The sequence below is a fragment of the Myxine glutinosa genome, chromosome 2 (assembly GCF_964187855.1).
Source record: "Myxine glutinosa chromosome 2, kmMyxGlut1.1, whole genome shotgun sequence".
Classification (NCBI taxonomy): domain Eukaryota; kingdom Metazoa; phylum Chordata; class Myxini; order Myxiniformes; family Myxinidae; genus Myxine; species Myxine glutinosa.
Window position 1 is genome coordinate 49,841,374 of NC_136262.1, and position 14,379 is coordinate 49,855,752.

At 42.5% G+C, this 14,379-nt stretch overlaps 1 protein-coding gene across 2 annotated transcripts in view; it reads right to left on the bottom strand.

The window, feature by feature from the left end:
- Nucleotides 1–426: 426 nt before the first annotated feature.
- AGXT2 (alanine--glyoxylate aminotransferase 2) overlaps nt 427–14,379 on the bottom strand; it is a 48,938-nt gene continuing 34,985 nt past the window's right edge. For both annotated transcript variants that reach the window (XM_068108237.2, XM_068108239.2), the window contains 7 exons: nt 11,905–11,998; nt 11,514–11,614; nt 10,673–10,765; nt 5,388–5,520; nt 5,079–5,167; nt 1,041–1,190; nt 427–829 (listed from right to left, as the gene is read on the bottom strand). In XM_068108237.2, the coding sequence (XP_067964338.2) occupies nt 629–829; nt 1,041–1,190; nt 5,079–5,167; nt 5,388–5,520; nt 10,673–10,765; nt 11,514–11,614; nt 11,905–11,998 (861 nt within the window). In that variant the 3' untranslated portion in view covers nt 427–628. The remainder of the gene's footprint in view (nt 830–1,040; nt 1,191–5,078; nt 5,168–5,387; nt 5,521–10,672; nt 10,766–11,513; nt 11,615–11,904; nt 11,999–14,379) is intronic.

Here is a 14,379-nt window from a genome sequence, read left to right on the forward strand (position 1 = left end):
CCCATGGAAAAAATCGAAACATGGCTCATTGTCAAGCACGTCCCTTGGGGAATAAGATATGTTAATGATGATGTCATCGGTGCCTTCGTTATGACGTCATAATTCGACAAGTACAACACTTATCCGATCATTGTGAATTATTTTTCTCAGCAACTGTTGGTCTGATGGGCACGAAATTTTCACCATATGAGCACCTCCTCATGTAGAATATTTTAATGATAATCATGACGTCATAGGTCATGTAGTACAGGCGCCATCTTGGAAAAACCGAAAAATGTTTCACCTCTATATGTCCAAAACCGCTGCGCGGAAAAAATTTAACCATGACTCATTGTAAAGAACTCCATATGGGGAATAGGTGTTGTTAACGATGACGTCATTGGTACCATAATTATGACGTCATAATTCGCCAGTGACAACGCTTAGTCTGATCAGTTTGAAATTTATTGAGCATGATCTATGCAACAATTATAATAGAGAATCTAAAGTTATGATGTCATCGCTCACGTGGTCTGGCAGCCATATTGGATCAAAGAAAAAAAAATGTTCAAAAACAGAAGAGATGGCTCGCAACAAGGTGACTGCGCAGGGTAAGTATTCTTTGAATACCATCTGGTTGTTTATGTTGTTAATGTCGAGCTGCGTGTCTTGTGAGCGCCTGGTGAAGCACTGCAACGGCAAAATCCACGTCCTGTTCGGAGAGACACATTGGTGGTTTGATCCGCAAGATGGTGTTGTGATTGCCACCACTACCCAGCAGCACTCCAGCTTCCATGATGTCTTGCATAATTTCGGTAACCTCTTCCGTGGGCAGGGGAGTACGACTCTCCTGTTGGAGGTAGTCAATAAGAGGGATCTCAGACCTACCATTCATCTTGACGATGCTGAGAAAAGATCCAGTTTGAGAAATCGCTAAAAAAAAGCAATCACATTTATTATTAAGAATTTCAATTTTGGAAATAGAAAGATTATATTTTAAAACTATGCATCTGGGTAGTTTAGTGACCTTTATGCTTTCCTTTAACACTTCCTGCCCATACCTTGTCTTTCACCAGATCCAATCCGATCATGAGCCCCTTTCCACGAACGTCTCCGACCACCCGGAACTCTTCGCGGAACTTAGCCAGAGCTTGCATCATCCTCAGTCCCAGCTCTGCACTGCGCTCCTGTGTACCTTCCTCGTGAATCACCTTACACACAAGGACACATAAGGAAATTAGATGCAGGAGGAGGCCATTCAGCCCATCATGTCTGCGCCACGTCAACACCAGACCAAGTTTTACACTCACCACCCCTTGACGAGACCCCCAGGAACAACGCTCCTCACAGATGCACACAATCACCCATCCCTACTCAAGCTACCGAGCAGTCCTGCCAACATCCCTGAGGTACCCCATTATTTACATCCTCCCAGCAAGACATCCTCCAACTCACAGGCACTCTTTGCTTCTCATCACTGAGCCAGTTTCCAATGCCGTTACCTACCTGACCAGCCTCTTCACAAGCCCTCACCTTGGCTAGCAACCTATGTGGTACCTTGTCAAATGCCTTCTTAAAATCTAGATATACGATGTCAACTGCCATTCCCTCATCCACCCAATTAGAAACTGCTTCATAGAACTCTAAAGGATTTGTTCGACAAGACCGACAGGTAGTGGACAAAAAAGTTGAAACACCATTGTAAAGTCACTTAACAGAGCATTGGGCCACCACATGCGGCCAATATGGCCTGTATGTGCTGTGGCAGAGAGTCCACCAGCGTCTGGAATTCTGCAGGAGGGATATTCTGCAGGAATTCTGCAGGAGGGATATTCTGCAGGAATTCTGCAGCACCATTCTTCCACGAGAAAGTCAATCAACTCACACCTGTTTGATGGAGGTGGAAAATGCTGTCTTAGGCGCTGTTCCAGAATATCCAATAAATGCTCAATTGGGTTCAGATCTGGTGAATGAGAAGGCCATGACAAATGGATACAAGACCCTTTCACACCCTAAGATCCTAGAGCCCCCATGAGAACGATCATTCCCCAAAGACACTATTGACCCTGTTAGATCTTCTGTCTGAGGACCTTCTACAATAACACTTGAGGGTCACAAATCATAATCAAAATGTTCCCCATCAGTAAACCACATCAGTACCAAGCTACGAGGGTGCAAATTAGAATTCATTAATGAATTTTATCTTTATTTTTGTCAGGTTCTGCTCATATTGGTTACTGGCATAGGAAAAAGTCACACGCGGCAAGGAGACGAGTCCCACGCGACAAGGAGAGGAGTCCCACGCGACAAGGAGAGGAGTCCCACGCGACAAGGAGAGGAGTCCCACGCGGCAAGGAGAGAAAACGGTGTCCATGACAACAATTTCATCACCACGATGATCAAATGGGATTTTATTGTTGTTTTTTTTTGGGGGGGGGGAAACAAGATCGAGGCTCGTGTAAGAGTTAACATTAATCACAAAAAACAGACGGACACATAAAAAACATATAATAAAGGGAGCGGGACAAGATGGGGAGGGAGAGGGAAGCACACAAGTACAACAGTAAAGAACAGGGACATCAGGAGATCTGTGGGAGGGAGAGGGCTTGGGGGGAGGAGCCATGGGAAGTGAGGAGGGGGGGGGGCGGTGGGAGAGGTATAAAACACATACACACTGCTAGGACTTCAAGGAAAGAAGTCGGTATTTCAAAAGCGTGGATCTGGGGTGAATTAACGGGGGTCGAGAAGATCAAGGTTTTGGATGGGGAAAGATAAGAGATGGTGGTGAACAGCTGTTTTAAAGACCTGGAGGGAGGAGTGGGATTGAAGAGAGTGAGGGAGTTTGTTCCAGAGGCGGGAGAAAAGGGGAATGAAAGAGTGAAGGTGAGCAGAGAGTCTTGATTTTGGTAGTTTAACCATAAGAGGGTTACTGGCAGATCTTGTGCGACCTGAAGGAGTATTTGGGGGACAGAGCACAGAGAGAGCTGGGGCAGCTAGGCCGGAGAGGAGTCGGTAGAAGACAGAAAGTCCACCAACATGCTTGCGGTGAGTGAGTGAAAGGCCCTCAGAATCAGCTACATTGCGGGAGATTACAATGATTCTGAAAGCTTTGGTTTCAACAGTGTGAAGCTGAGCTAGGTAAGCTAGTTTTTGGGGTTGAAAGGTCAATAGGTCAACATCGGCCAAAAGGTCAACATTGGTGAAATTCCTCTTTTCATCCGATTGACTTGAAATTTAAAGAGGATTTGCATATATAGTCACTAAATTAAACCACCAAGTATTTTTGAGGTCAACATAGGCCAAAAGGTCAACATAGGCCAAGTTTCTAAAATCCTCAATTTTCATCCGATTGACTTGAAATTTTAAGAGGATTCGCATGTCTGGTTACTAAATTAAACCACCAAGTATTTTTGAGGTCATCATTGGCCGAAAACGTATTTTATGGATTTTGCAAGTATCGTGCGATGCACAACATATTTCTTGTTTGTCAAGAGGATATCTCAAAACGTTATGGACGGATTCGGACGAAATTTGGTGGACAGGTTGGGTTTGTGATAGACGCAATGATTAAATTTTGGTGAAGATCCAGATACTGGAAATTTTTCATGGGGCTAAAAACTATATATAGCATGATGTCTCTAAAAGTTGTGGATGGATTTGAACAAAACTAGGTATACAGGTTGGGTGTGTGAAAAGGAATAATTGATTCGATTTTGGTGAAGATGGGGCCATAAATGATATATAACACGATATCTCAAAACGTTGTAGGCGAGTTATGACAAAACTTGGCGGATGAGTTGGGTAAGTGACAAGAACAAGCCAATTACATTTTGGTTCAGGTCCGGATCCAGATTTGTCCTATCAGTGCGATACAAAATGTAAACTGTTCAGCCTGCACGCTACCGAATGCCGTTCTAGTTAACATAATACAGTTGATTATTTGGGGAAGCAGATTTTTTTTTTTTGGGGTGTCTTTATTTCCGGGACATTTCATATCCAGACAAAAATTCACCTTTTTCCGCATCAAAAAGTTTGTTTTACTGTTATTACATTTCTTAGGAACGTAAGTACATATTTAACCTGACCCAGTGGTGTAAAGGTTGAAGCATCCGCTCTGAATTTGTGAAGTCTACAGTTCTAACGTTACCCTGGTCGGAAATTTGACTTTCAAAATGGTGTGCGCTGCTTCCTTGCTTGATGCTCAGCATTAAAAAAAAGGATAGAGCACGAAAAACAACCACAGGCATGGCGCAGGCTTTGATGGGCCTCATGCATTGTAGTTCCTTGGACGGGAACTCTTATTATTTATTTATTGTATTATGATGTATTTTCAGTTGTTTAAAATGGGTAAATAGGGTCAAGGGGTTTAAAGGGTGTAAAGGTAAAAAGAGTCTAAGGAGGTATAAAAGGTCACAAAAGGTCCAAAGTGTCGAAAAGGTATAAGGGGTACAAAGGTCTCAACGTCTAAAAAGTAAGTTCCAATCGTCCGCAATTAATAGACATCGGCAAAACCCAATATAAGTAATTAATGGACGTACTCACATGGGTCGACCAAGGCTTCACCTCGACAAGGGTTCACCGTCCATCCGTATTTTTCGGTCGTATATTCAGTATATACATATATATCAAGTGAATCGATTGTAAATTGGCGAAGTGACCTTGACCTTTGGCCTCACAAACAACAGGCTTCCTACTTGTGACTACCTCTACCACGTGGTTACGTTTCGTGAAGATCGAAGTAAAAATGTGACCTGTAGGACATCGACAGACAGACAGAATAACAGACCAGACCAGCTAAAATACTTGCGACTCCCCGACTTCCCAAAAAACAACTCAGGGGTGAACAGATGACATCCATCCACCTTTTGTGGTGGATGACCTTTGAAACATTTGCAATTGGACCTTTGAAATTTGAGCGAATGCAATTGAATTTTGCATTGTTTACGCATTTCACATTTCATTGCCACCTCGATCAAGATCAGTCTGTGTTGGTTGTCCAGGTCACGTGTATTGCTTGTATTATCTCATATATTGCTTTGACCATGTACATCATTCAATGTTTCAGCAGGTGCTATCTAAGATCAGAATTAACCACTCACGTCGAGTACAGCAGAGCCAACCGTGCAGGCCATTGGGTTCCCTCCAAACGTGTTAAAATGCTTTGCTCGCCCCAAAGAATCAGCAATCTCTGCAAGAGAGGAAACCGCCATTTGTACGTCTTTCTCCCCTACCTGCACTCTTTGGATGTCATATAGCGAAAGCTATGGAGGGGCTGCGAGAGGTAGAGGGAGAGTGAGGGAGAGCTCTAATTGAATTCCCTGAACAACCCCTATGGGGAAGTGAGCATTCCAAGCAACAGAAGCAATAAGAAGGCAATAAAGAACCTTGAGGGCAGGTAAGTGACTTACCTCTGGTCGTGACTACTGCAGCCAACGGAAAGCCATTGCCAATTCCTTTAGCCATGGTAACGATGTCCGGCATCACATCATGGGACTGGAAACCCCAGAAGTGACTACCCAGCCTTCCAAAACCTGTTTGTACCTGGGATTGTTTTTGTTTGTTTTTTTGCAGAAAAAAAAGATAACTTCAACAAGAACAGCGTCTCGAGTTACTTCCGCATGCAATGTTGTCATATAATATCAGGCCTGCATTGTCTAATCGAGATTTTGACATCGACAGGCATTGCACAATTGAGCATTAAAAAGTGAATCTGATATCTATCATTACCTCATATGTATGGGCTAGGGGTTATCTGCTCTGAGTTTGTTTCCAGGCCAGACTACAACGTGCCATCCTGGTGCTTTGCAGGCCAGGGTATGCCATCATTGAGTATGCTGTCCTTCAAAGGTGACATTGTACATTAATTTGTCCCATTTGCTGGTGGACATTACCGATCCCAATTTTCTGAACTCGATTGAGGAGGTTGCTCTCCCCAGGCCCGCTCCATGAGCTTCAACCAGAAGAATGAATTTGTAATTGAATCTTTATCGAATACCCCCTCCCTCCCCCAACTTCTTTCTTAAACCTTCATGTCGGGTGGGTTTTCTGAGTCTTAAGTCTCCAAAGTTCGTCTCCAATCGTTATATTCTTCAATTTATTCCTAACGAGGTTCTAGCTCCACATACTTACTGGACAGAATTGAATCTAAAGTAATCCGACTTATCCACTCTCCCAATCTGACCTCAAAACTCAACCTGCTCGAATTACACAGCAAAGTTGGCTCTTTCACTTTTCCACATATATCTTCAGTTTCTGCTCCCGATAACTTGCTGCTTGTGTACCTCCGCCGGTAGAGCCTCAACTCGCTCGTCTTATCGGTCTGGCCGTTTACCTTCTAACAACCTCTAATATTCTCATTCGACCTTGCTCGTAACTCCAAGTGCCCACCGTAGCATTCCCGCCCCTGCTGTGTAACCCTCATTAATGGTTCTACCTGGCTGGCCAACAGTCTGACCTGTGAAACATCACTGATATATTCACTCTTTTATTACTCCCGCCAGGGAGTAATGCATTCGATCGTGTGTGTGTGTGTGTGTGTGTGTGTGTGTGTGTGTATGTGTGTGTGTGTGTGTGTGTGTGTGTGTGTGTGTGTGTGTGTGTGTGTGTGTGTGTGTGTGTGTGTGTGTGTGTGTGTGTTTGTGAACAAGAGATCTGAAAAAGTTCTGAACGGATTTGGATGAAAGTTGGTGGGATGATTGCCCTTGGGATAAGGAAGAATTGATTAGTTTTTGGTGAAGCTCAGGATATTATTCCGGATCCAGGAATTTTTTGAAGGGTTGTTTACCATTGGAAGATAGGGCTCATTTTTTTTTTTAACGTTATCTTCTATATATTCTATATTTAACATTGTGATATGAAAATAGTTTTCATATTTGTTGTAAATGTAGTTTAAACTCGTGGTTATGCATTAGAGCGGTGTATTTTGTTAGCGTCATCTTCAAGGTTCTTTTTTTTTTTCTAATAAAGACATTCTGTCATTTTAAAACCACCAAAGTGTGTATTAGGTTTCCCCTTTTCATAAAATGTATCGTTTGATACGTATAATGCTTTTTCTTTCTTCTTCTTTTTTTAACCTCAGAAGAGATATCAACATTTACCTCAGCGAATGTCAATCGCGGTGTCAGTATTTGATGAACTTATAAAGACTTAGGTGAGTTATAAGTGTGACAAGCATGTGCACGGGATTCTTCCCAGAAGAATGAGTGGTCGCATTAGCTGGTACGACTTAAAATGAGCGAGTTTTGTTGTGACGTTTGGGCCAGTTTCACATGTTGTATCCCTAAGGAATGAAACGAACGTTTTCCTGGCTTACAATTTTATTTGAAGTCACACATGCCTCAAAATACACTCACTTATATAGAATTGAACGCTGAATCCGAAAATGTAAGTGAAATTGCCTTGGTTTTTTTTAACATTATCTTCTTTCTATTCTATATATATATATCTGTGCAGTGTCTGTCTTGTGTTGTCTTGTCTTGTGTTGTCACTGAACTACTCGATCAAACTTTTGTGAAATCGTACTATTCCAACTTGACCCACGGCGGGAGTATGCGCTCTACCGAGTGGCATTCTAGTAGACTTTGCATTTAACCTCAACTGGCATCCTTTTGTCACACATTACACTGCTCTGCTCAATTATTGGCACTCCCTCAGACTTTGCATAGCCAGATCTTTCCTTCCTATTCTAGTTTGCCATTTTTATGCACTACACGTCCTATTTGTACTTGAGGTTCTGAGCTTCTGACAGCGTTGGATTCCAATTTTGACGTGATCTGTACTTCCTCGTTCACTATTCTTGAATCTGCACACCATCTGTTCAATTTGCTTTGATTATCCACGATATACTTTGTTCCAGAACCATCTGTTCAATTTGCTTCGATTATCCACGATACACTTTGTCCCAGAACCATCTGTTCAATTTGCTTCGATTATCCACAATACACTTTGTTCCAGAACCATCTGTTCAATTTGCTTTGATTATCCATGATACACTTTGTTCCAGAAACATCTGTTCAATTTGCTTTGATTATCCACGATACACTTTGTTCCAGAACCATCTGTTCAATTTGCTTCGATTATCCACGATACACTTTGTTCCAGAAACATCTGTTCAATTTGCTTTGATTATCCATGATACACTTTGTCCCAGAACCATCTGTTCAATTTGCTTCGATTATCCACGATATACTTTGTTCCAGAACCATCTGTTCAATTTGCTTCGATTATCCACGATACACTTTGTCCCAGAACCATCTGTTCAATTTGCTTTGATTATCCATGATATACTTTGTTCCAGAACCATCTGTTCAATTTGCTTTGATTATCCATGATACACTTTGTTCCAGAAACATCTGTTCAATTTGCTTTGATTATCCACGATATACTTTGTTCCAGAACCATCTGTTCAATTTGCTTCGATTATCCACGATACACTTTGTCCCAGAACCATCTGTTCAATTTGCTTTGATTATCCATGATACACTTTGTTCCAGAAACATCTGTTCAATTTGCTTCGATTATCCACGATACACTTTGTTCCAGAAACATCTGTTCAATTTGCTTCAATTATCCACGATACACTTTGTCCCAGAACCATCTGTTCAATTTGCTTTGATTATCCATCATACACTTTGTTCCAGAACCATCTGCTCACTTTGTTTTGATTATCCACAATACACTTTGTTCCAGAACCATCTGTTCACTTTGTTTTGATTATCCACAATACACTTTGTTCCAGAACCATCTGTTCACTTTGTTTTGATTATCCATGATACACTTTGTTCCAGAACCATCTGTTCACTTTGTTTTGATTATCCTCGATACACTTTGTTCCAGAACCATCTGTTCACTTTGTTTTGATTATCCACGATACACTTTGTTCCAGAACCATCTGTTCACTTTGTTTTGATTATCCACGATACACTTTGTTCCAGAACCACCTGTTCACTTTGTTTTGATTATCCACGATACACTTTGTTCCAGAACCATCTGTTCACTTTGTTTTGATTATCCACGATACACTTTGTTCCAGAACCATCTGTTCACTTTGTTTTGATTATCCACGATGCACTTTGTTCCAGAACCATCTGGTCACTTTGTTTTGATTATCCTCGATACACTTTGCTCCAGAACCATCTGCTCACTTTGTTTTGATTATCCACGATACACTTTGTTCCAGAACCATCTGCTCACTTTGTTTTGATTATCCATGATACTTTGTTCCAGAACCATCTGTCCACTTTGTTTTGATTATCCTCAATACAATTTGTTCCAGAACCATCTGTCCACTTTGTTTTGATCATCCTTGATACAATTTGTTCCAGAACCATCTGTCCACTTTGTTTTGATTATCCTCGATACAATTAGTTCCAGAACCATCTGTCCACTTTGTTTTGATTATCCTCAACACAATTAGTTCCAGAACCATCTGTCCACTTTGTTTTGATTAACCTCGATACAATTTGTTCCAGAACCATCTGTTCACTTTGTTTTGATTATCCTCGATACACTTTGTTGCAGAACCATCTGTTCACTTTGTTTTGATTATCCTCCATAAAATTAGTTCCAGAACCATCTGTCCACTTTGTTTTGATTATCCTCAATACAATTTGTTCCAGAACCATCTGCTCACTTTGTTTTGATTTATCCATGATGCAATTTGTTCCAGAACCATCTGTTCACTTTGTTTTGATTATCCTCAATACAATTAGTTCCGGAACCATCTGTCCACTTTGTTTTGATTATCCTCAACACAATTAGTTCCAGAACCATCTGTCCACTTTGTTTTGATTATCCTCGATACAATTTGTTCCAGAACCATCTGTTCACTTTGTTTTGATTATCCTCGATACACTTTGTTGCAGAACCATCTGTTCACTTTCCTTTGATTATCCTCAATACACTTTGTTCCAGAACCATCTGTTCACTTTGTTTTGATTATCCTTGATACAATTTGTTCCAGAACCACCTGTCCACTTTGTTTTGATTTATCCACGATGCAATTTGTTCCAGAACCATCTGCTCACTTTGTTTTGATTATCCTCGATACAATTTGTTCCAGAAACATTTGTCCACTTTGTTTAGATTTATCCACGATACACTTTGTTCCAGAACCATCTGTCCACTTTGTTTTGATTTACCCACGATGCAATTTGTTCCAGAACCATATGCGCACTTTGTTTTGATTATCCTCGATACAATTTGTTCCAGAACCATCTGCTCACTTTATTTTGATTATCCTCAATACAATTTGTTCCAGAACCATCTGCTCACTTTCCTTTGATTATCCACTTTGCGTCTCTCTGCTTATGGCCGGTCAATACATCGCACAAGCAGAGTGATGCAAATGTGAGTTCATGGCCAATCCCTCCTGCACTCCTACCATAATTTTGAAGAGATTGGTCTCTTCACACCTGTACACTATCTCCACATCTTTCTGGTATTCCTTTCTTCCTCATGCTCTGCCAAATTACATCGATGTAAGCAAGATCAAAATGCTTATCGGTCAAACATTACACTCGCTAAAAAGATTACCACCGATAATGATAAAAGCTAGTTTTTGTTTAGCAAATAAGGGATTATTCCAATCTTTGATTTTCTTTTCCCAAGTGCTGCCTCACAGCTGATGCTTGTTAAGGGAAACCTTCAGCATTCGGCCGTTATGCGCAGCTGCAACTCGGTGCTGGTATCGTACCTCGTCCGCAATACAGAGACCACTTCGATCGTGCACCATATCGAACACCTCCTTCAGGAAACCCTTGGGGTACTGCACTGCACCATTCACACCCTGTACCCAACAGCAGCAGAAAGAGAGGAAGTATTGGATTTTTACTCGGTACTGATCCAAAGTGGAACCCACGAAGTTCCAATCTCAGCGACTCAAATATTCCAAAAACGCTTTTGTGGCATCCAATGGTGATGCAACTCATTTTTAATGATCCTCAAATGAGAACAAAACCATAATATAGTGACAAGTGAAGCATCGTTTTTGTTAATCGTCGATTAGGGAAGCTTCATGGTGGGCATAGTAAAGTGAAAAAACCATGAAGATTTATAGGATTCGATTTGTGGGAGAATAATGAATTCCTACAGTCATACCCTCCAACAGAAAGACGATGTGACATCGTTTACGTGAGCGGTATGGTATTCAGCATTTGTGTAAGTTGGGAAAAATGACTGTCATACCCGTTGGGAATGAGATCCTCATTGCAGCAACAAAGAAGTTCTGGAATTTTCTGGAATTATAGCAACTAAGAGGTTCTGGAATGTAATTTCTTTTTGAAAATCGAGAATTGGGAAAGTGGTAGGCCAGGAGGTGTGTGATGGTGTTTGTAAGTTGCATGTGGGTTTTGAAAATCTGCATCCTGTTTCTAATGCACGTAATCGATGCTTTTGGGGATGAGGGGTTATGGGTGCAGGGTTATGGGTGCAGGGTTGTGGGTGTGTGGTAGTTCGACACGACTCGATAGTGGATGTGTGCCAGGATTACACCAAAAGCTCTTGTTCCTAAATAATCATGAATTTCGAATGTACACCTGTATCGGTTCGCAGATGAAGCCAGCAACCTTCTTCCCCACACTCGAATCAAGTACATCTCGAAAGCACTGCACGTACATGTTCTTAGCATGGCAAGAACCTAGAAACAGGCAGGCATCGTTGCTCTCAGAAAAGCAACCCCCGACAGGTGCACACAGTAGGACTGCAAGGCTCAGCAAGTTTGAAGGTTGGATTCAACATTGTCCTTCATCGTTTTCTTCCAAGCTAAATACTCCAGGTTATGTCGTTCCTAACCACATAAATACTGTATATAATATAAATACAACATTACAAATTATTATTGCAAATCTTATGGTATTGTAGTACAATTACGATTCAGAAGTTAACATTGTGACTGCATGAATGTTGGGCATGTGGAAGGTTGTGAACCTGGTGAGCAGGAGCAAGTCCGCAGCGTCTGCACAGGAGAATCTCGACAGTGGGCCCCTCCCCAAGGTCCCCGGAACACATCGGGACACATTGTCTGTGGGTTGGTGTAAACAGGCACTGGTAAATAGCTGGTCCCGTGCTGATGTTTCGGTGGACATGTGCGTTTTCGTGCATGGCTAGGTTATTTACATATCAGGCATCTCACGATTCATTTTCCCAATGGAAATGACCTGGTAATAGGATCATGAGCTCAGCTTCTCTGATTAATCCATTATAAAGACATGCCCGATCCATAAACCTCAAGGTCAAAACCTCCGTTGGGAATATGAACCCAACTTCAAGCTCTGGTTTGAGAAGTTGGCATCAGTTGTCCACCCATCATTTGGACTTCTCATATAAAAATATAAAAAAGATATATATTGATACGTGGAAGCTGGATTGGACGAAATATGTAGATTGTGGTAGAATAGCATGTACCGTGTAGCTTAGATTACTCTTGTAAAAGGGGAAATGTCAGAGTAAGTCGTATTGTAAGACATGCACCGAGGAGGCAGTGAGTGTTAACTTTAATACCATGTAGAGAAAGTTTGTTGTGTAAAACCTCCTGCTTTTGAGTGGGACCGGGTGAGGACAGAGACATTTTACAAAGGTATGGAACACCCCCACCCCCCGCACCCCCAGCTTTTAAAGGCCATTTTTCCCCGCAGAGCAGGGGTGTATTAGAGCAGGCCGTTTTATGGCCGGATGCCCTACCTGCCGCCAGCCCTGTTAGTCGCCTCTTGCAACACACAGAGAATTACCAGTGAACTGGTACTCAATTTGCCGACCTTGGAAGGATGACAGGCTGAGTCAACCCCCCCAGGCGTTAATTCAGCGATCGACCGGGATTTGAACCCAGGATCCTAGGATCCCAAGCCAGCACCCTAACCGCTAAGCCAACACCAAGCTTAAAACATGGCATGGAATGTTACAAAGGCAGGGAAATGGTGTTACAAAATGTGATTTACAGATGGAATTAAAGCTTTTTAAGCGCCATGGACGGGCATGGCAGTTCTGCAGAGGGCTCACAAAGGACCGCCGGATGGGTGGCCATGTGTGTCTCCGAGAGGTCCTGGATGTGGGGGCATTGTGAGGCACCGTCCAGGTCTCCAGAGAACAGTCCTCTCTGTCCCGACAATGAAGCAGAGTGGGAGACGAAGAGAGCCAGACAAGGAACAAGAGAGACAAAGTGATCTCCCAAAAGTCCCACTCCAACTGCTATCCCGCACGCATGTGTGGACACACTCGGTACTTTTCCACAGAGGCACTGCTCTTCTGTTCGACCGGTCCTCTGGCCCACCCTACATGGCCGGCCGTTAATGGCTGCCACTTCTGGTGGGGAGTGCCAAGTACTCCGGCCTCCCGCCCCTCTCCAAGGCTTTACAGCATAATATGCCACCATGGCCCGTACATGCTGGCCGAACAGTTCATGCTCGGGTTTGCCTCATGCCATCCTCACCTGACTACACCTGCTGACAGATGTTTTTACGCATACAATCTTATCCCTAGTTATACTGTGGATAAATTATATATGCTGCCTCACCATCACGTTTAACAACACGACTTAGCCTAACAGGTACCTGGTGCATGGCAATCTAACCTTCTCGAAACACACGGCCCAAATTCTGGCTGTTTTATTTTATCGCTGCTCTCATTGACAAAAATAACTGCAGGAGATCTCAACAGTGACGTACCGGTACTTAACACTTGTCATTACCTCCGCCACCGAAGTTGGATGGAGGTTATGTTTTGACCCCTGTCTGTCTGTCCGTTTGTCTGTGAACAAAATATCTCAAAAAGTTGTGGACGGATTCGGACGAAATTTGGCAGAGATGTGGCGTATGTGACAAGGACTAAATGATTAGATTTTGGTGAAGATCCGGATTCGGCTAGAATAATTATTTAAGTGATTCTTCACCATTGAGAGACAGGGCTAAAAACGATATATAGCAGGATATCTCAAAAGGTTGTGGACGGATTCGGACAAAACTTGGTGGACATGTTGCGTATGTGACAAGGAAGAATTGATTCAATTTTGGTGAAGATCTGGATCTGAGTACTAGAATTTTAAAAGTGATTATTTCCCATTGAGTGATGGGGCTAAAACCAATATACTGTATGGCACGATATCTCAAAAGGTTTATGGCCGGATTTGGACGAAACTTGGTGGATCGGTTGGGTGTGTGATAAGACCAAGTCGATTAGATTTTGGTGAAGATTTCAATATTAATTCGGATACTAAAGCACGGCGTTACGCGCGCTGCTTGTGAGCAAGGAGGAAGCGGACAAGCGGTAACATATAAACGTCTTTATTGTAAGACTACACTGTAACACTCAAATGTTCCGGGCTGGTCGCCCGGTGTATATCATGAGGCCATGCCTACCCCTCGGGCGTGGCCACCGCCCACTTGGTGCGTGGAATGATGTCACCACGCC